The 21575-nt window shown below is 45.9% G+C and overlaps 1 protein-coding gene across 1 annotated transcript; it reads right to left on the bottom strand.

Moving 5' to 3' along the window:
• Window positions 1-1310: 1310 nt before the first annotated feature.
• On the bottom strand, window positions 1311-2550 carry LOC149343424 (NPC intracellular cholesterol transporter 1-like). Its single transcript, XM_089545909.1, has one exon. It carries the CDS (start codon window positions 2401-2403, stop codon window positions 1627-1629), a length of 777 nt encoding a protein of 258 aa, XP_089402035.1. The 5' UTR covers window positions 2404-2550; the 3' UTR covers window positions 1311-1626.
• Window positions 2551-21575: the final 19025 nt, after the last annotated feature.

Raw genomic sequence — 21575 nt, 5'->3', positions numbered from 1 at the left:
TATATTTCTACCCTGCTAAAATCTATTTTTTAGATCGCAATATCCGCAAATAAAATATAACTAAAATACGAAGATATGTTACGGGTGCTGCCACTAAGAGGTAATTCAGCTCGATGTCGCTTTAGGCCTTCCCCGTTAGAGCTTTTGTTTGCATTCGTAGAGTGAGAAGTTTATGATGGCCCCTCATTGATGCATCTAGATAAAATTAGCGAAAGAATGCGTGGATGTTAAATGAGGCCTTTCAGAAGACTATACGACGTAGACTATTAAGGCAGCTTGAGCGAGCTGGTGTGGCGTGACTTTAGAATTATAATCGAAAACGAGGACATAAGGAAGAAGGCGATTTTCAAGAGACAACTGTATCCTGTTGTCCACATACTGTTTGTTTGTGTTTCACTTTATTCTTGAATCGCGACGTCGAGTTTTTTTTTCTCAGACAGAATAAATACTCACGAGAGCCACGAAAATACGATTTCTTTCTACGCAAACCATAAACGCCCAATAATCTGTTGACAAAGATAAATATTTTTATGTGCGCTACGCTCGCACTGTGGCAAAAAAATGCAGCATTTTAGCGGGGCGTTTTAATGCAGGGAACTGTCGAATAATGTGGTTTTGCGTTAGGCAGGGAAACGAATAAATCAATACGCAGAGAAGCCGGTACAGCCTTGTGAAAAGTTTAGAGATCAAGAGCGGGAAGTGGGGCGCTGATTCTGGGCTATGCTGACTTACTCGATGTAAATCCCTAGAATTCCAAATCCGCTCTCGTAACCAATCTGCTGGTTAGGACTTACACAGATGCTAGGACAGCTTACTATAGTGCTTAAAAGAAAAACTCCCTAGGCTCTATACTTTTGACAGAGACTGTACGTGTTTTGCTTAGCATTATGCCATTTACTACAGCGCTTGAACTGCCAAGCTGTCTGAGACAAAAGGATGTCCTCTTATTTTTATAGAGCGGAAAAGGGAAGGATGTGAGACGCTAGCGAGTCGAACGAGATTGGACGATGTAGTTGTAGAGGGATTTATTTTGTCTATTTTTACAAACTATAATACAGGATGTACAGCCAGCACAGTTGTAGGTGCCGATAATTATTTCTTGCGGTTCATCATTTTATAATAGTCAGGGGTCATCACTTGAATATACAGATATACAGAACAGTTCCTTTTACTGTGAGCAGGCAGTTACGAACTAGGCGGAAGTTTAGAAGTGCGTGCTTGGATTAGCACGTTGTATCTTAATTTTTGCCTGCGCTTTAAAGTCCCAAGACACTCGGTGCCCGATATCCAAGTTGCGTAGCCTCGTAGTGTTTTTGTTTTAATTACAGTAGCGCGAAATCGTACATTTGAGTACCTTTCACAGGAACAGTTCATCTTTTGGAGACGAGGAAACCTTAAGAAAAACAATAACAAATAATAAAACACAGAAACAATGGAACACATGTACAGATGACAAGCAGCAGGGCCCTTCGAGAGCCCTCCCTGCGAGTCCAGTCAGTCAGACCTGCGGGACACAAATACGACTTCACTTAACACCACATAAGCCTCGGCATGAAACAACACGACAAAAAATGCGACAGATAGGAGCAGTATCTTGCGTTTGGGTGCCTCGGCTCGCTCGAGTCCTCACGTACTGAGCGGCACCGGTTTCACAGCGTCGTCGGCGTCCTCGCAGACCGCCTCGCAGTCCTCGCACGAGCACGTCTTTCCGGACACGGTCTCGTTGCAGCCGTACATGGAGTCCTTGAAGGGCCTGTACTCCCGCAGTCCGGTGAAAATTGCCTCCTGGTCGACTGGCTCGTAGGTGATGTCCAGCGACGTCAGGCCTGATCGCCTCTTGCCCAGCGCGCCGTACCACAGGTTCATGGTGCAGTTGTGGTAGTCCTGGCCGCAGTAGGCGAATGAAAGCGGCACGAACCGCAGGAACTTCTTGGCGTTGATGCATGAGCCGTAGAGGTTTCGGAGGGTCTTGTAGTCTACGTAGAAGGCCGCTTGTTCCGCCACCTCATGCGGCTCATTGTCGTAGTGGATGACTCGCAGCCAGTCTCCCTGGTGAGGCGAGCAAGCCATGTTACACAGGAGCTTCTGGAAGTTGGCGTAGCAAGCTTCGCAGCGACGCAGCCCGAGCTCTTCGAGAGCCTTGACTTGCTTCGCAAGCTCCTTAATCTGGGCGGCGTCGCAGCAGAGCGAGTCTCCGTGAATAGCGAAGTAGTCGCCGCACGCCTCCTTCATGATGGTCCTCGCAGATTCGTCCGTAACCGGCTTAGGCACGCCGTTGTAAATGCATGGCAGCTTGTTCTTGCTGTCGCAGAAGCCGTGCATCGAGCACTTGGCAGCGTTGGCAGTGGCGACGTAGCTGAGCAGCGCGGCCGCCAACAGGAGCATGGCCCTAGAAGCTTCCATGGTGGGACACTGCCGATGCCGGTAGCGGTCTGCTGCTGCTCGCAAGGGGCACGACCAGTTATATGAGTGTCTTCGGCGCGTGGTTCTGGCGTATTTTGTTCACGGAGCGCCGTTGCTTTCGCACTCACCCGCCGCCCCAGTCGACGAAGGTCGAGGAGGCCGGAGGGCGGACTCCCTCTCTGGTTTCCTGCTTCCACGTATTCGCAAGTGTTAAAACAAAAAGAGTGACACTCGAAGGCAAGGGAGACAGTGATTATAGTCAAGGTTGGGAACGAATCTCGATTCTCCCTCTGCCGTCGCCTCAGAGAGCGCTCTCCTTGCGTAATTGACATAATTCGGCCGGCTCCGATTGGTTCTGCGGCCACCAGATCTTGCTGGAGCCGCGCCAGGCACGCGCCCCACATACGCAACGACTTGCTTGCGCGGCAGCGTCTGTGCGCGAAAAACTGCCGTTTCGTGTGAATCCCCCTCCCCTTGTGTGCAAGTGAGGGACCTGCCGTTGTCATTTCATGGCTCGCCATTCTTGTTTTTTGTCTAGAATCGCTTTCCGTTGGCGTGAGTTGGGTATGTAAGCACACTTGATCGCCTCGAATTCACGTACTGTTCTTCTGCTGTCCCAACCAGCGTCACCCTGCTCTGCTAGGAGGAGCTGCTCTGCGCTTAGTAAGACAGTCACGTGCCGTGAAAACTCTGCACCGCCTTCCTGCCTTCCACGGAGGCCGCGTCGGAGGAAAGTCCTGCGCGAAAGCGCCTGTTCTACCGGCGAGGAAGCAAGTTTTAACAGGAAGCTGGTTGGATACACCAGCGAAGATTCTTACCTGCAACGAGACCACGTATCCGTTCTTTCCCTGATCATTCCTGCTTACGTGACTCCAAACGTGACAACGGAGCGCATATTTAGATTTTTTTGTTTCTGTGCAACAGCCACCCGTAATTTCGTTTCTAGTATTAAAAAATAAAGAAAACAAGCACTACTCATTGTAGGTAGGGTTCCATTAGCCAGTGTTACAGATTTCATGCTTACTATAAGTGATGCTGTGAACAAGACGAACGTATAGGGGTTCGAGAGAAAACAGCATTTGGCAGGCAGTCACACGTGCGACTAAAAGTTTCCTGTCCCTCGTACAGACATCGCTGATCGCATAACGATGAGGTCTTTCATTAGCATAGCTACGTAAGGAATGCCTCCCTGAGAAAGAATGTGGCACTGAGCGACGCCTGAGATGACGCCTGCTTGGGTTTCCCGAAGTATCGAACGACAAATGCGTCAACCGCAAAACAACTTTCGTACCTAAGCTTGGAAATTTTGTTTCTGATTAGTTGTACTTTCGTTGCAGATTTTTTTTGGTGGTGCGGGAGGAGAGGGGGAGAGGGGAGTGATAGGTGATGCAGGTTGTTATTAATTTTGATCAGAAGAATTACGAATGAAAATGTTGCCTTTTTTTCTTGGCTTCATGTCCAGGACTTTTCAAGCGTATGCAACCAAGTGCACCAGTGCGGAATCAGATTATGTTTTGAGGCTCCATCGGTAGGGAGCGTCAAAAGCTGTCAGTTCAGTTGACCGCTTCATTATCTCTAAATATATAGAGGACACTTGAATATTAGAACAGTCACAAATTTCAATGAATGGTTTACTGGCTTGTGGACATTCAGAAGTTTAGAAATTGGGATCAATTCGAAAAAAATAGCCCTATTCAGTTTGTAAGCCGGCCATCTTCTGTGTAGTCAAGCTCAGTCAGCGTATCGTACTACGATGCTGGGCATGAAGGAAACCAACAAGAAAGATCGCAATGTCTGCAAAAATAATGTGGCAGTCAATGTCATGTGGTTAGCGGCGTTTTGAATGGCAGACAGTACCTCTGCCAGTGTAACAATAAGACCATGGTAGCCAGAGAAGGCCCACAAATAATCGTACGGCAGCCTGAGACTGCACGACAGTGACTTGAAAGCAAAAGTTAATCGGGAATTTTTGAGAGTAGAAACGAGATGTTTGCTGCGGAAAGTGATGGCCGGTGACGGCAGGTCGCTTCGTGAAGATGCCAGTGGAAGGCGAGGGCGAGCTACAGTCGTCACGAGGCGAGGCCGGTTTCTGTCAACAAGGACAGAAGATCCTGGAATTCCGGCTTTAGGACGCGCTACTGGCAGCGTAGAAATACAACCTGCGCACGGTCGTCAGCGCTGTAGACAGGAGGAGAAGCAGAGTCCCTTTCCTCGACGAGCGCCGGGCATTCCCATGAATTTTCAGGTGTTTTAATGAATCCAGGGTGGCTGCGCAAACGAAACATGCACTGGAGGAGCCAGGACGAGTGCAATTCGGCATCTGATTATTCGTATTTGTTATTGTGCTCACTTTTCTTTATTTATTTTCTTCCCGTTGTTGTAAGTTGATGTGAGTGGTAAATGTTTTATTACGAGCTTTGCCATTTAGTTTGTAGCCCCTTACAACCCCGAAATGGCGTTGTGGGCAAAGAAAATAATGAAAACAATGGAATAAACAAGTCATCCCACTGCAGAGGACCCCTGAGATAGTTCTTCAAGCCATGGTGTACATGATATTTGAACGAAGAACATTGTGTTAAAACAACACGTAAAAAGCTAGAATAGGACGGTGGTGCGATGTTTAAGTGTTTTCTTTATGCTACGGTTTTCGTTCAGATAAAGCTCTACGCACAAGCCTTGCAGTCTGCCTTGTTGATAATGTACCGTTCTCAATAATAACTTTCGAAGAGACATCTTTATACTAAACTGTGCACGATTATTTGATATACGTCATAGTGTACATCATCATAGCGCATTATGGTGCAACACACAGGTGATGATCCTACTATATGTATTAATTCCGGTGCCAAACACCTGCGTTTTTAGGTTTTTTTGCTGGTGCTAGGAAAAAAAGAACTCCCGTGAAGGAGCGAAAGATGCTTCAGGTGACTTATACCTTATTGTAACGAGAGGATGGCGATTTTTTTTCTTTTTGTTGCTCTCCTTCGATAAAATGTAGCCACAGCACCCACAAACATTTGAGCATCCTGTTTTAGACAAAGCCCTTTCCTTTTGTTTCCTCAAATACCGGCGTCCGTTCACCCGACAACATTGTAGACACCCGTGTGATGGCTCACGGACAATACGCGGTGTGGCTGCCGTGGACCCTGTTTACACAGAGCGTTCCATTGCGCCTATCTGCGCGTTGAGTGTGTACAGATATACGCACGCTGGAGGACATACGTGTTTTGTGCAGATATACACACATTGGAGGACATACATGTTTTCTCTGCTTCCAGGACTGAGGGTTCCCGCGGGACATGGAACAGAGTTTCACAGCTGCAAATGCTTTAGACCGAATGTCAGAATGCATGTCAGTCTATACTGTTAGTTAAAACGGTTACAAGAAGGGTAGGTTACGGCAGCGACAGTTTGGGACATATGCTGTTTGAACAACACTGTCACCGGGGAACCGGGCATAGCGGCGATTACCGGCTACCTGTGGCCCTAGCTTTAATAGTACAGTAGCATAGTACAGTAATAGTACAGTAATAGTACAGTAATGCAGTAATACTGCAATGCTTTAATAGTACAGTAATGCATTTCTAATGCTAATGATTATTCAAATACATCGTACATGCGTTTGAATAATCATAAATGTTTCTAGAGCAGCAAAAACATTCAAACATACGGGGCAGAGACCCTGGACTTGGAGTCTCTGGCGGTGGCTCAATGTTTCAGCCACTGTTCTATTTTCTTGGAGGCAGCGCATAACAGTACGGCGGTGAGCAGTCAAAGGCTGTCTTTGAATGCTCTCTGTGCCGCCCGCAATACCATAGCTTGTTCGAGTGCGGTGGCCAAAAAAGTTGCCGTTCGGGCGGTTCAAGGAAATCTCTGACTTTTCCGGTTCGAGCTGTGGTGGTACTTAAGGAGTCGAAGCGATATATATCTCCAGCGATCAGAGCGCAGTTTTTCCTCGGAAAAGTGGCGCCAGTGTTCCTTGTACTAGGTACAGCAGATACGGTGCCGGGGATTTACTGCATGCGTTCGGTGAGTGCGTTCACACATAGGTCTCCTGGTCAATAAGTCAGCTGCAGCTTTGCTCCTAAATGGGTGTCTGCTGTGTCAACAAGTAAAGAATCGCATGACACCAAATATTGTTCAATAAATAGGTCAGAATACACTTTACATTACAGTGGTCTCCGCCCAGTGAGTTTAATGTGACCAAAAAAACAAAGAGGGCTGACGGCGCTTTAATATACTGCATTTTCACGCGCTTTGCTTGCACTCGAGATTGGATGCACACGACGAGTGTGGCATTACCACTTTTATCTTGTTCCTGCAGTTATTGTGGCTATTAATGCGAGAGCATTATATCGCTCCGTCGCGTCAGCAAAAAGTGTCCGCGAATTTATCCGCACGATTACGTCGTTCTCGGACGATAAATGTGTGAAAGTTTGGTTTGGTTTATGGGGTTTAACGTCCCAAAGCGACTCAGGCTATGAGAGACGCCGTAGTGGAGGGCTACGGAAATTTCGACCACCTGGGGTTCTTTAACGTGCACTGACATCGCACAGTACACGGGCCTCTAGAATTTCTCCTCCAAAGAAATTCCAGCCGCCACGGCCGGGATCGAACCCGCGTCTTTCGGGTCAGCAGCCGAGCACCATAACCGCTGAGCCACCGCGGCGGACAAATGTGCGAAAGTGTGATTGGGACTGACAGTGTGTGATGAAATGTTGCCGTGGGGAAAACTTGGTTGACGAGGTGGAATTAGTTAATCTGCACGAGAAAACGCGGAAAGATACACTTAGACGTCAAAATAGCCATGGGCGTCGCTATAGTACATGCACGTCAGAACAGCTACAGACGTCCATATAGTATGAGGAGGTTTTGCTTTCTCATTGCTCCAATACGGGCCGCCGCAGTGATATCAAAGTTTTTTACACCCGCATATTCTGTGCTGCCCAGAAGGTGGAGTAGAGAAGTAGGCCCTGCTTCTATCGGTGAAACTGGAGGTTTGGTTTGGTTTGGTTTATTAGGTTTAACGTCCCAAAGCGACTAAGGCTATGAGAGACGCCGTAGTGGAGGGCTCCGGAAATTTCGACCACCTGGGGTTCTTTAACGTGCACTGACATCGCACAGTACACGGGCCTCTAGAATTTTTCCTCCAAAGAAATTCCAGCCGCCGCGGCCGGGATCGAACCCACGTCTTTCGGGTCAGTAGCCGAGCACCATAGCCACTGAGCCATCGCGGCGGCTGAAACTGGAGGGGATACCACGTGGCTGTATGGTAGATGTCGGGGAACCGGTGTTTACAAAGGCGGTCCTTTGAGGTTTTTATGTCCAATATTCTTGGGCAAAAATTTTGAATATCGGAAAATTGTAAGGTAATAGTATCGAAATAATGAAAGTAATGGTCCTTTCTTCGGTCATGTAGCAAAATATTTATAGTGTTTCCAACGCTCGTATCGAGCAGTTAATACTACCTCATAAAACTAATGGGGAACGCTTTTAGCGCTAACAGAAATGTAAACAGCAAAAAACGTTAGCCTGCCGATGGGAGATCTGCGGGCATAATAATTGTTTTAGAGAAATCTTACAATATATATAAAAAACTGCTTTAATAAACTCTTTCTTGTTCAAGAATGCCTTTGACCCGAAGTTTTGGGTATGCGACTGTTTTCACGACGAAGATCTCAACGATTTCTATTCGTTCATCAAGAATAAGCTACTTAGCGCTTTCAGCTGCCGGTGCGAGCTGTACAAGAGAACATTTCGGACGCAAAACTGGCACGAATAGAGACGGTGCCTAACTGGCATTTGTCTGAATCATCGCTGCGGCGGAAGAACTGCTGGTCGGTTCAATGTTATTCCTGTCAAAAGCGAGCAAAAACCTCAACCACAGTCCTCCTCCTATGTTCACGAATAGGCGATCTGAATATGATAATCTGTCGCATTAATATTTTCAGACAGTCCACATTTTTCTAAGGCCTTAAAGCGTTGTGCTCCGGATATAAAAGTTCCCGAAGCACTTGTCTTAACCAAAGAGAAGCTCGAATAGAAATGAAGATGCCATGACACAACTCCTATGCCAGTACGTTCAGCACGAACCATAGAATCAACAGAGTTGGAAGTTTGATTCTACCTCTACCTCCGTCACGGAACGTTTACTTCTTCTTGCTGCTTTAGCAGTCGAGGATGCTATCCAGGAAGGACAGCAATTAGCGGCATGCACGTTTTCGGGCCTAATGGTAAGTGTTCATTGCTGTGTACACTCGAGGTTCCTTGAGCCGAATCTTCGAGGACGACAGCCAGGTCTGAAGGAACTTTAATAAGATAGAGGTGAGTGTGTGTGCGTAAATACGAACCACCGAGGTGAAGTGCATGCCGCGTGAACAGTGATCAAGGCCGGGCTGCTGCAGCACTCTTCACTTCTGTCGCTGGTCTCAAAACGCACCTCTCTGTTTACGCCTGCCGAAGATCTTTATTTACCCTTTGCACTCAATGGAATAGTCCCGAGACCGCGTTGATAAACACTCCGGCCATTTTGGCCGAGGCTTTGTATACATGGGCAAACTTTCCTCATTGCTCACGAGCGAGCTTCGTTGCTTGCGTGAGAAGCCCCGAAGAGTTTGGGCGCTGATATTAATAACGTCTCCGACGATGCATCGATTTACCCCGGAGCCATCTACAGCTTCGCATTTGGCAACGGACGAATCGCGTTTCGCGGAAAAGAATCTTCGCGTAGGGCTTTTCTGCGCTAATTAGTGGTCGCCTGTTATCGTCCTTGAGCAGCCAGCACATCTGGAACACGTTCGCGTTTGATGTTCGCACGAGGCACCAATTAATAGGTGCAAGCACACTTGGAGCAGTTTGGTTGAAGGAACCGAGAAACAGCGATATGTTTGTCTTTTTTGAGGGGCAACGCAGGGGGGGGGGGGGGGGTTAAAGTCACCTGCACATCCTTATCGAGGTACTTGCCGGCATGTAGATAGTGAAGAAATCACGCAGAATACAGCACATTGCCGTCTTTTTTTTTGCACAGGATGGGGCGGAAAGGAAGATGCCATAACAAAAAAAAAACGATCTCGTTCTGCACATGTAACTATATGTGCTATTATGATTAGCCATGTTCTTTTTTTTTTCATTGGGTTCCTTAAGGCGTCTTCGTGTTTTTCCTCGTTTCAAGGTCGGCAGATTGGCGTGGCTGTCATCGAGGCCGTGGGCCAAACAGAGCGGAGCGTCGCGTTCGAGCTTCCCGCTAAACATAGCGCCTCCGCGACTTCATATCTCGGGCTGCTAACAGGTCTGCCGCGTTCGCCAACAGCAAGATTGAAATCATTGCAACGATCAGAGGCTGGCCCTGGCCTGGTAAGAGGTGATCGGCTTCGTCGCGTCGAATAGTAGTCGCCACCTGCGCCTTTCTGCTTTCCGCACTTATGCCGGCTCGAAGTGAGTTTTAATTTTGCGCGTATTAGAGAAAGGAAATACTTAAAAATACAGTTCATTATAAGCGTGCCGGTTCGTCTTCGAGCACGTACGGTCTTATAGTTTAGTCCTACTGATGCGGGTCGCTTTCTGCTGGGGAAATGACTAGCATGATGTTGCGGTGGAGTTGCATTACTTAGAAGATACCAAAACGTCTTATCTGCGCTAAAATACACGGAGAGTTCAGCACAAGGGGAATGAAAGGAAAAGGGAAAATATTGTAGGGGCAAAGTAAGCTCTTCGTTTAGGGTATGACGCGACAGCTTCATGGGTTAATGCCCACATACGCGTAATTGGTCATTTTCGGCTTTACATTAATAGATCCCTGGGAGTCCTCATACCACTACTGGCGCCGTGGTGCACCGGCTAAGCGATGCGCCACTTCCCTGCGATGGCAGGCGCTGCCCCCGGTGGCGGGTTTGCTCAGGATCCGGTGGGCAGGCTGTGATGACGTCACAAGGTCATGGGACCTAGGTGGTCTACCTAGGGTCAATCTGCGGGGATTATTTTCTCTACGCCGTCTCCGACGACGCCCACGACGCTGTCGGATTTTCTACAGAACGGGAGAATTAACGCTGTCGCATTTGCACTTCGAAAGGATGAAATCATGCTTGAAGTTCGGGACATTCAGTTTGCGGACGGCTGGCCGGGCTCCTAGGCGGCGACACCATATGAGTAACTCCTCATGACCGACTACTTCCAATATGCAGTTGTGAACAGTGAAATCTCAGACTGTTGCCTCAGAGAATCGCGGCTTATGTGATGCTTGTTGGCGGATACACGCACGCAGCACAAGCAGGTGAGTATAAAAACAACCTTGAGGAACCTCGTTTAAATAGAATTAGATCTATATTTATATATTTATGACGCTATGAAACTTTTATGGCACAAATGACTGACCGTGCAATCTGAACGCCGAGAGCACGACAAAGAAAGCAAGATGCCAGAAATTTCCGTACCATGGCCGATGAACTTTACCTGTACGCTGAAATTTTTTGTCGCAGGCGCTGCTTTGTACCTTCTCGAAGTTGTCGGTAGTCAGGGACACGTTCCAGTTCTTAACTGTGGCTGCAGCTAACGAGCATAGCGATGAGAAGTTTAGCCCGCATGTTCTGCCACGCTGCCATTTCCACATGTGTATTTTGGTGCGTGTATATTACTTATCACTCTCTCTCAGTGCGCTTTCTAGACATTTTTTCGGACCACCGCGGTTGCGCAAGCTTACTTTTTGTTTTCGGTTTGGTGTGCGTGGTCGCGACACTGCCATTCTGTGATCCAGTAGTGAGTTACAACCGGCCAGATCTTCAGCTGGCGTGCGCGATGGCCGCATTTTCCGTGCTCGTGTAGCATAAGACGGAGCAAACTTGCAAAAATATCAAATTTAATAAAAGGTTCAAAGAGCCCGTGCTTAATATTGAGCTTTCCGCAAGTTTGCTTCATCCCAAAGAGCAGGAGCACAGAAAGATTTGGCCGGCTGTACCACTGCGCCTATGCTCTTCTTTGAGCATGAGTAAGAAAACTACCGGTTCTACCTGAGGAAAGGTCTCCTAACGAATGTGATGCAGTGAAAGAACTGAGTGAGAGAAAGTGAATGTCTACTTTAGTGCACAGACTTTTATTAAACTTCTGAAGAAAAACAAGAACACAGAGACATGTAGCCACTAGTCTGACACCCACGGAGCTTAGTGTTGTAATCTCTATATATTCCTTACTTAGAGTGCAACGCTTTTAGATTGTTTAAAAAAGCAGGTTCTAGTGGGTTTTTAGCGTTCCGCTCTATCACCAGCGACTTTGCCTGTGCCGTTGTAATTTTCAGCTTCGCCTTTATTGCTGCTGTGCAGTCCGATGAGGAATTCATTCTCCCCCTAATATTTGCCGTTTTAGTGTTGTCAACACACACAGCGTTGGGGTTGAAGCTTTTCTCTGGCGTTGCTGTCTTCTCTAATCTTGGGCATTCAACTCGGTTTCTCCTGTTCTTCCGCTTATATACATTTTTACTGCATGACTTGAACAATGCAGTAATATCTTTCTTGAAGCCTTCGCCGCTTTCTTCGTCTTCCTACAAGCTCCGCCCACTCTGGTAGCGCAGCAGGTTTTCTCAGCCTTTGCGAGCACCACCAGACCAAAACAAAGATAAAAGCTGAGTGCCATGAAGTCTACTATATTAAAGGAACCCCGAAGTTGTATTTGTTGAGAGAGTATTTTTCTCGAACTTTTTGAGAATTTTCATGATGTCTGAAAACTGCAGAAGCTCTGAGAACTACAGCAGATGGGCCTGGAGAACGACCACCAGTCGAATGCATGGAATCAGTGACTGCGACAGTTCTATACTCTTTTGTAAAGTCTAACTCGCGAGGGTGGTCTATTCTATCCTCCAACGCAGAACTGGATGATGGAGGGCAGTTTATTCGCTTTCCAGATGGTGCTCCCACACAAAATAAAACACATACATATAAATAAAGATATAAACATATTCCGGAACAACCTCACACAACAACCAAGCTCTAATGATGGCACATGCCACAATACGCATTGCTTGTTATCAAGGTAAAAAAGTTGCCGTCTGTATTAAAGACCATTCAAGATAAGGGTATCCAATTCTTTTTCTTAGTAAAAATAGATTTTTTTGGCTTTCTTTGGTTATCTTGACATTTGTGCTGCAGCAAAACGAATAGTTGTAAAACTTTATAGTTGTAGTGTAAAAATTCGAACTTCAAATGGAACAATTTTTTTTATGCTCCTCAGTTCCAGCTATCGACGTTAAGTCGCAAAGGACTACATGATCGCCACTTTGAGGCATATATAGCCTCAATGATCCGCGCGAAGAAACGCTTTTCACATCATCGCAGCGGTCTATGTTTGAGTAACCATTGGAGTTGTTAAAGTGCGGTAATCTATCGACACTTGCAGACTTCAGTTTTCTCTCAGTGTACGGTTAACAAAAAAACACTGCGTGAACATGAAGAGTACAAAGCAAAGAAAATGGTTTGGTTTGGTTTATTGGGGTTTAACGTCCCAACGCAACTCAGGGTGTGAGAGACGCCGTAGTGAAGGGCTGCGGAAATTTCGACCACCTGGGGTTCTTTAACGTGCACTGACATCGCACAGTACACGTGCCCCTAGAATTTTGCCTTCATCGAAATTCAGACGTCGCGGCCGGGATCGGACCCGCGTCTTTCGGGTCAGCAGCCGAGCGCCGTAACCACTGAACCACCGCGGCGGGGCGCAAAGGAAATGGAGAGTACAGAAAAAGCTAGGATTGTTTGCAACGAGGAGAGAACGCACTCAAAATGCAGGCAGCGGATTGTTACTTTCATCTTATGTTCTTGCCGTCAGATAGCGTGTTATTAACAATATCTCAAGGTGTAGACGCACATTTTCTGGTACCAGTGTATCTTCGGCATCTAGACCTGCTACGAGCAGGCTAAGGAAATTTAATGTTTAAGAATGCATACGAAATTCTGCTTTGTTCTCAAAATAAAAAATGTTAAGGTCTGACCGGCATTACTATGGAAAATCACTGGAATGACTACATCAAAAAAGCTATACATTTGCGAATGGAATGACTACTCGCCTTACTCAAACGTCATAAAGAGATATGCGCACCAAAGAACAGAGACAAATTACGCTACAGAAACAGTCATACTGAACACTTGCAATGCTCAACTAGAATATAAACTTTATGACTCGCATAACGAGCCTCAGAAAGCGCACAAAAATGCTGTAATCATATTAGGTGTTTCCTGCGAACACTACGGTCTTTAGTAATACTGTGTCCATATATTATATTCCTAAACTGTGTACTGTATTGTATTGCACCGTTGTGCTTAATTATATACTTCCACTGCGTTGTAGTTACGGTATCCTACATTGTGCGGGTATTTTTAGTATAAGGTTATTGCTGGATGTAGATGTATTTGTAGTATGTTTTCTTTATTTATCTCCTGGTATAAATGCACTGCGGTCAAATGCAGTCGAACGCAGTCTCTGTCTTTGCAGCAGACGTTTTATCCGTTTCTGCCCAGCTCTGATAAATACCCTATTGCTACCAACTGCCAATTCTATCACGTCTTTTCTCAAATAAGCGAAAGTGCCATCTGACTTAAGACGAAAGCTTTCTTCATGCATTCATTGTAAATTTGCATCAGGAAACAATCTGAGGCAACAGATGCCACGAATTTTATCGTTTTTAGCGTATTATTTCAGCGACCGATTGCAATAAAAACGCACCAATGAGTCAGGATGCTGGTTCAAGGGCTCCACTAAATTCAAAGAGTAACCAAAAAAAAAAGTTAACACACTGCAGGCATAGCAAGAAGACAAGTAGAGAAGCAGCCGTCTCTCTCCCCTTACCCACTTCTCTCGCATTTTACCCGTGTCTGCTCTACCGCTACAGACACAGTTGAGGCCCTCAGCAAGGCACAAAAGGCGATCACTTTCTCTGTTGACCCTTTCGTGTCGCTGGCTATCTCTAGACCCGAAAGCTCGACAGCCCGATCGGACTGCCGCCAAGCAGCGCATGCTGCGAGGGAGCGATAACGCGACCGATTGGCGAGCGTGCCAGGTATTTAAAGCAACTTTTCTCGAGCGTCGAAAACAAGCTTAATATATTATTCCCTGCGAACCTGAGGATTATCGCCCCTTAAGAAAAAAAAAATGCCTCGGCAAAAAAGGCGCGCTGGGTGGCTACAGCTGGTGGGAATTGCCGAGTGATGGGCAGTGCCAGGAAGGGCGTGCGCTTCTTCACACGTCACAAATGTTTTCGTGTCTCGTTGTTCAGGCTATCAGGTGAGAAAGGGAGGGGCCGAGTGCGAAAATAGATTAGCGTCACTTGTTACGAGGAAGAGTTGCTTAAAGGGAGCGTAGTTTCGACTTGGCTGCGTGTTCATGTTGTTGCGCGGTTTATACCGACTGCTTGCGTCACGCGCATGAAGCAGAACAGGGCCATGCAGGTACGCGCTCGTAAGTGGAACTTTGTAACGAACTGTTGTTAATATACGGTTGGACGATCAAGGATTGAGCGCGAAAGACGCCAAGAATAGGTAAGAAAAGATAAAGAAGCAAGGTCTCTGTTGTTATCGAAACCAAACAGAACAGGGAGTCTCTGAGGCCTTTGCATATCTCACGAACTGGGCAACTGCCTAGACTGTGGAACAATAGTGTGTGCCATACCTCCTGGGAATTCGTTGTTTTGCTTTCTGTTTGCTTTGCGGCCTTTCGTGCACACATATGCCGGATTTTTCATGTAATTGGAGTGCATAACGCCTGTGACTCATGGCGTTTATTTCCTTTGTGCGTCCTTGTTAGAGCTATTACTAAAAATTCTCGTAAGCAAGAGGAGATTTCTAATGATCCCGGTGCAGTACCTGCTCCCTGTAGCGCCTGCAGCCCGTCTTGCAGTTTTTCATTCGCTGTCCGAGCATTTTTTTTTTCAGGATCGTAGTTTTTATATTTCACCCTTATGCATGTTGGCAGTTGCCAGACTATCTGCACAAATTAAGCTTGAGAATGGGGAAAGCTGACGTGCTCTTTCGGTTTGCCAGAGCACTCGTCTTCGCCCTTTATAGACGTCAGCGATAACAGATAAGGGAACAAACAGACTAGATCTCGTGGCATGACATGAAAACGATAAATTATCTTCTTTTATTTCAGCGTTGGGGAGTGTTGACGGTTCACCACGGCTTCTGGTTTCAAATCCAACCCATATCACTTGCGGCAGACGGGAGGTCGCTATATCACGTTGCGCTTGCATTGAACGAACTGGGTATCAGGCATATGGGACTGGGAGAAAAAAAGTGAACCGCTTTACTGATAAGGCGGGCGCATTTGCACTTATAAGGTTTATTGTATTTTGTGCGTTATACGTATTATCTGATCACGCAAGGATTTCATGAAAGAACGCAGGTCAGACGACAGCCCTATTGATCGAGGCGTTTATAGCTCGCAAAATCTTACCTTGGAAATCATTAGCGACGCGCTTATCTCCCTGCCGAACAACAGATAGGCGGTTAATAGGTCATTCATAGCTTTGACTGTTCTCCACGGGATTGTTGATTTGCTAGGCATTTGTTTTTTTGTCGCATGAAAAAGGATATAGGCCCCTATATAAACACTTATGTAGGTCAATGCCAGTCCGTCAACCCTAATGAAGCGCCGTAGTTTGCTTGAACAGAAATGTATTGCTCGCCCGGACCGTGCCATATATCAGTCCTAGGCAACCACTGCGCTTCTAGCTTCTAGCTTCACTTTAGAACCCTAAAGCTCGGCTCTATAGGAATATTTTAGCACTGGTTACTCCTTCAAGCGGATTCATAGCTAATTTTTTCTGGCTCTAATGGTTACACGCACACCGTCGTTTATATCGTGGGGAAAGAAGCTGATGTTTGGATGAGAATATGAGCCGCCTGCAGCAGAAAACATACCCACTAGCGCACATGTCTCCCAACTTTGGCTTGACGGATGCTTGAAGGTTTGTCCTCTGAAGAAAACGAGCTATGATTACTGACGATGCCTCGTTTGTGATGAAATCACTGGCGGAGGAGATATACAGGCTTGTTTTCCAAAGCCTAGTAACTAGTAACCAGCGGAATCGTCACTGAGAGGATTGGAGTGTCTTACGTTTTTAAGAACCAGTGTTCTGTGTCTAAAACAACTGCACACAACAAGACCTCAAAGAGAAATGAGCTGTTTTGTCTCTCAAGTATGTTTGGAGACGACAAGGTATAAATGACCCGAGGTTGCTGTCTGCGCGCAAGCAGCGCGTGCATGCTGGTGTACGTGATATGTTGGCACTGCTACAGCAGATTGCAGCACTGCACAAAAACATTTTCACGCGCGCTTGCGCAAGAATTGTCGTTGTGGAGCTTGAGCTGCTGGAGGAATATTTTCGGAATGAGCGTGGTTTGAGTGTGCTTGGGGTCCTGCAGTCTGTGTTTCGCTGGTGGCCCACTTCAGGGGCCCCACGACGTTCTTTCCGGAGTGGCAGCGTTTCGGCGACAACATGCCTCGAATCTTATAAAGCGCCTACGTGTGGCTGAGAGAGGCTGCGGTGCCCGCTGCCGCTTACTCATTCATATGGGGCTGCGGGAATAAGCAATACTTAACGTTTTCTCTTGCGCAGCCAGGGCCCCGGCAGTGTTGTGGTCTTCAGTTTTCCTCCGTTCTACTTGACGCTCATGGTCGTTCTTTGTCTTCGGGAAAGCTTGGGGTAGCAGTCGGAGCTACATTGGAACGTGCAAGCTTCAAGCGCCTCTCGTGGGGTAGATTTAATTGCACCTAGTGGTGCCATTGAGCACTTTCCTGCGAAGGCATCGGTAATGATCTCTGGTCACGAATAGCTTGTTTTGCAATGAAAATGGACACGATGACGCATGCAGGATCGTGATGTAAACCACTGCTTGAGGAGCGGCACTCGCATAGTGATTGCGAAATCCGAGCGAGTTTATTGCGCGGTACTAATCTGTCAACCTTGTAGTATTGCAACCTCCACGCATCGAGCCACTTCGTAAGAACACCGTAAGAAAATGGTAGGCTTCTTTAAGCGCAAAAAAAGTACTTTCTTCCTTTAGGAGAGCGAACTTTCTTGTTTCCCGACTTCGAGATCAGCACAAATTTGTGACAGGCAATTAATTGTCGCGGCCGAGATATTTAAATAATATGGTCAAAGTATCCAAAGTGAGCCGGAGCGATGAGGCTACAGGTCTAGAATAACGGACGTATAATGAATTTCTGCCAACGCTGCGGGGAACGCCACATATTTAGAAAGAATAGACACTCATTAGCTGCCTTTCTTCGGATTATACGAATTCAGGGTAAAGCTGACAGCGGCGTAGGTTGTCAGACTGAGTCGTGCAATGCATTCTGGAATTTTATTGCCCATCCCACCCCCACCTCCCCCTCCCGTTCATTTTATTTGCTACATCTGTTAGCGATGGGTAAAACTCGCCACAATAAACCGGAGGGTTGGCAAGCAATTGTAGCTTTTGAATGAAGGAACTTCGAGGCTGGTTTCAATAACTCTATCTTGTCTGCGTGTTGCAGAAGCACAATTAGCATTCACGTGCTTTAAGTTGTAATAAAATTAAGACTTTGTAACAAATGCACCGCTATGGCGAAATAAATTGCGTGCAAGCTATGAGCTAGGGCCCTAAGTAGTGACACGACGCTTTCTTTGACATCCTTGCTTAATTAGCGTGCCTTAAGAGAATCCAGTCACCAACTTCATTTCAGTTAGACTGAGCTTTATATCCTGTCGGCATTTGGCAGGTACAAAGCAATTAACATAGGAGATAGAAACAAGGCAGAAACATAAAAAAGTTTGAATAAACAAATAAGAACAAGAACCCAACAAACACACCCAGCCATTTTGTACAAGAGTATTTTTAGCGGCAAACAGTTTATGAACGCAATTTTTCACATAATGCAAGCTTTCAGTATAACAACCAATATATCCGCCGATCACCGGACGGTAGTCTTGAACTTTTCTCGCCATTAACTTTATGCTATCGTGAAAAGCGTGCCCAATCGATTTTTGATGACACTCTCAACTGCTCTATGCGATCGATGGAAGCACGTTAAAAGGAAGATTTTGTTACACATCAGGAGAATGAACCATTACCTTCATTATTTCCATACTAGTATCTTACAATTTTTAAATATTGAACATTTTTGTCCGAGAGTGTTGGACACCGTACTGCACAGGTTGTTTGTGAACGCATCCTTTTGGCATGTGGGATTTCGCACAGAAAAATGAAGCAATGCTCAGCAAACCTTCTTGTTTAAGGGCTACGTTTGAAGAGGCAAAGGTTAGAAGATAGCCACGGTATTCTGCATTAAGAGCTGCAGACTTTCTACATCAGAGGCACGCCTCTCCCACACCTTTGAGGGTCAGTTGAAGGTCTGCTATGAGCGGTGTGGTACTGCTTCGTCAACTAGATCATTTGGTAAAGAGGCGGATTGGTAAAAAATGCAAACGCCGCTCTAATAGGTGCACATCGGTCACAGTAACAGAGCAACTTTATCTGTGTCGCTTACTAAGAGCTAATTAACGCCATCGTCAATCAGTCTTCAATTGCGGGGCAGCCTTTATAAGCGAGCGAAAAAAAGGAAAGAAAAACCACGTGTTTACCAGAAGGTAATGCAGATTGCTGTTATCAGCAATGCATATGATACAGCTTCCAACAGGGCCATAAGTGAAGTGTTTCCGTTCGCTTAGCATCATAGTGGCCGCCAGAACTTTTCTTTTATTTGCGTCGACCTTCACGTGCGCGGCGGCTTCAATTTTGCCTTGACACGCGTCATACTACAGCGAAAACTGCTGCTTACCTACGTGTTCACGCACAGTTTGAGACCATGTACAAGAGCGGTATTTAGTTGTCATCATGTCCTGGCACACTTAGCTGATAACACATCTTTCTTGACTACGAATGAAAACAAAGAAATGGCCTCAATGTAGGCGACCTTTGCGGTGAGCATGCCAAAAGCCGTAGATGAGATTCTGGTAGAACGAAAGCTTTAATATTACTGGCGTTTAAGCTTCTGGAAAGCATTGAGAACAATATGGAAGGACACTGATTTTGACAGTGTAGGTTATATTTATCTTCTCTTAACCCGTATCCTTGGATCAGACTCAACGGGAGTTTATTGCATCATTCTATCTGGCGAGTTATCCCTGAGAAAGCTCGCTTGTTCATATTCAAATGAAGGAGAAAATGCGCAAGGCAAATTTATAAGGGAACCTCAAGGTGGCACATGAGGAGAATTTGTTGCTCGTGAAACAACCGATCTATAGGATAACGGTTTGGAACTACCGTTATCAATGGCGCGCCGTTTGAAGGATTCTTGCTAACAACTGCGCCAGCCAGTGGCTGGCATATTCAGTCTTTGTCGACTAGTAGACCTCCCCCTCAGACGACTGAGGTCGCTCAGATGCCGCAAAAGAGTTCGAACAAGAAGATCCAAATTACGTGACCATCCTCATAGCTCCTCCAGTCACCCCTTTTAGTGCGGTGGACAGAAAAGAAAGGAGGTGTGGTATTGGGGTCTTGGTCTCAAGCAGAGAAAGGTTACAGGAAAGGACAGAAGTGGTGCCATGGTCATCTGTGATTTAAACACCAAGGACGCAAGATGTGACAAGATTATGGTGCAACCGAGCAACGATGACCTCCCGATTCTTACCTTGGAAAAGGGCGCTGTGACCTTGCGCTGGGATAAAAAAAAAGCCCAAGGCGATTGCGTAGACACATTGAAGCTCACTTGTTGAAGAAAGTAACGCATTTTACGAGCCTGCATAGCCACTGGGTGCGCTGTAAATGTATCCTGATAACTTTCCAGTAGAGGCTCAAGTACTCGCACCTCAGGCTTTCGCGGCGCACAGCTCCTGCGGGACCAAACTGAGTAATGCTATATGCTTGCCTGTCTTTGAGAAAACCAAAATTGGAGACCACTGCGGCGACATTGGGATAATGCGAAAACATTGAAGCCTCATTGGCACTCTTTGCCTCTCTTTACCAGTATTTATCGTTTCCTTTTTGTTTGTTAGTCAATTTAACTACTGAATTGGCTTAATTATCTTATGCTTTAATTAAAGATCAATATATTTACTCCAATTACGCCATCTTTTATTTCGATCAACCATTTTGCTTTTTCAAATTTGGCGCCATGGTTGCTTTCACGTCCACTTACTAATCCCCGTCCAGCCTATTCAACCGTCCAATGGTTCTTGATGATAATTAATCAACTAGTTAATCTATGGCAATGAAACTTTTTATTCGATTAATTATCACTCATCAAATACATTTCAATTCATTTCAAACTTTATTTTTACTCTTTTGCCTATTTTCCACTACTTTGCCGTCCACGGCTGCTTTCCCGTCTACTCGCTTTATCGACATGCGTGCTATTTCGACGTTTTTTCGTCATTTTCGGTTCTAATTAAAAACTAATCATACTATCGACATAGTAATCTTTTTTTCTTTGCGCAGCATCCTCACATCATCCTTTTTGGATTACAGTCACTCGTTTGATGCTATCTCTTCAGAGAACGTCACAACTGCTGCGGACACGTTTTGCGGACATGTTTTGGTGACACGAGCCCGCCGACATAGCCTAGAAATGCTTTCGCAATAAAACATCGTCTAACGAAATGAGCAAAGAGTTCAATGACTGGGCTTTTGTGGCTAACCTTACAGTATTTGTAGCTTTTACTTTTAATTTTGGCGCCATTAACTACTGGCAGTCAAGCGCTCTTCAAGATTTTGAAGGTTACGAAGGGCAGTAAAACAGTGGTATAACCGTGAAAACTATTTGACGCCTAGTTAAAACAGCACCTCTCTTAAGAAAACTTAACTGCCGAATGTTTTGACAAGCAGAGAATCTTCCTTACATAGAACGCGTTTCCCGTTACTGATGACCTTAAAGCATTCTGCAGAGAACTAAGACTGGAAAGCTATAAGTGCGAAAAATTATCACTTGCGCCTTTTCTTACAAATACTGTGCCCATTCTGCTTAATCAGGAGCCTCAGTACTCAGTGAGTTGATTAGAGCATATCCTGCCACTACAATGTTCAACTGCCATACTCGTGACAGAAAATCATTATTTGTTGGAATTATAGACAGCCACTTTGCTGGAGTCTGCAGCGAGTACGTCGCTCTGTCCGTTAGAGTTAGTAAGCAGTTTTGCAAAAAATTCATTGCAGACCTGA

Source organism: Amblyomma mixtum, chromosome 5 (genome assembly GCF_055824585.1).
Source record: "Amblyomma mixtum isolate Tamu chromosome 5, ASM5582458v1, whole genome shotgun sequence".
Classification (NCBI taxonomy): Eukaryota; Metazoa; Arthropoda; class Arachnida; order Ixodida; family Ixodidae; genus Amblyomma; species Amblyomma mixtum.
The sequence above is the reverse complement of the archived record's forward strand: the minus strand, read 5'-3'. Positions and strand labels throughout refer to the sequence as shown.

Coding starts and splice junctions, on each gene's coding strand:
- LOC149343424 (XM_089545909.1), bottom strand. CDS start 2,403: ATGGAAGCTTCTAGGGCCATGCTCCTGTTGGCGGCCGCGCTGCTCAGC.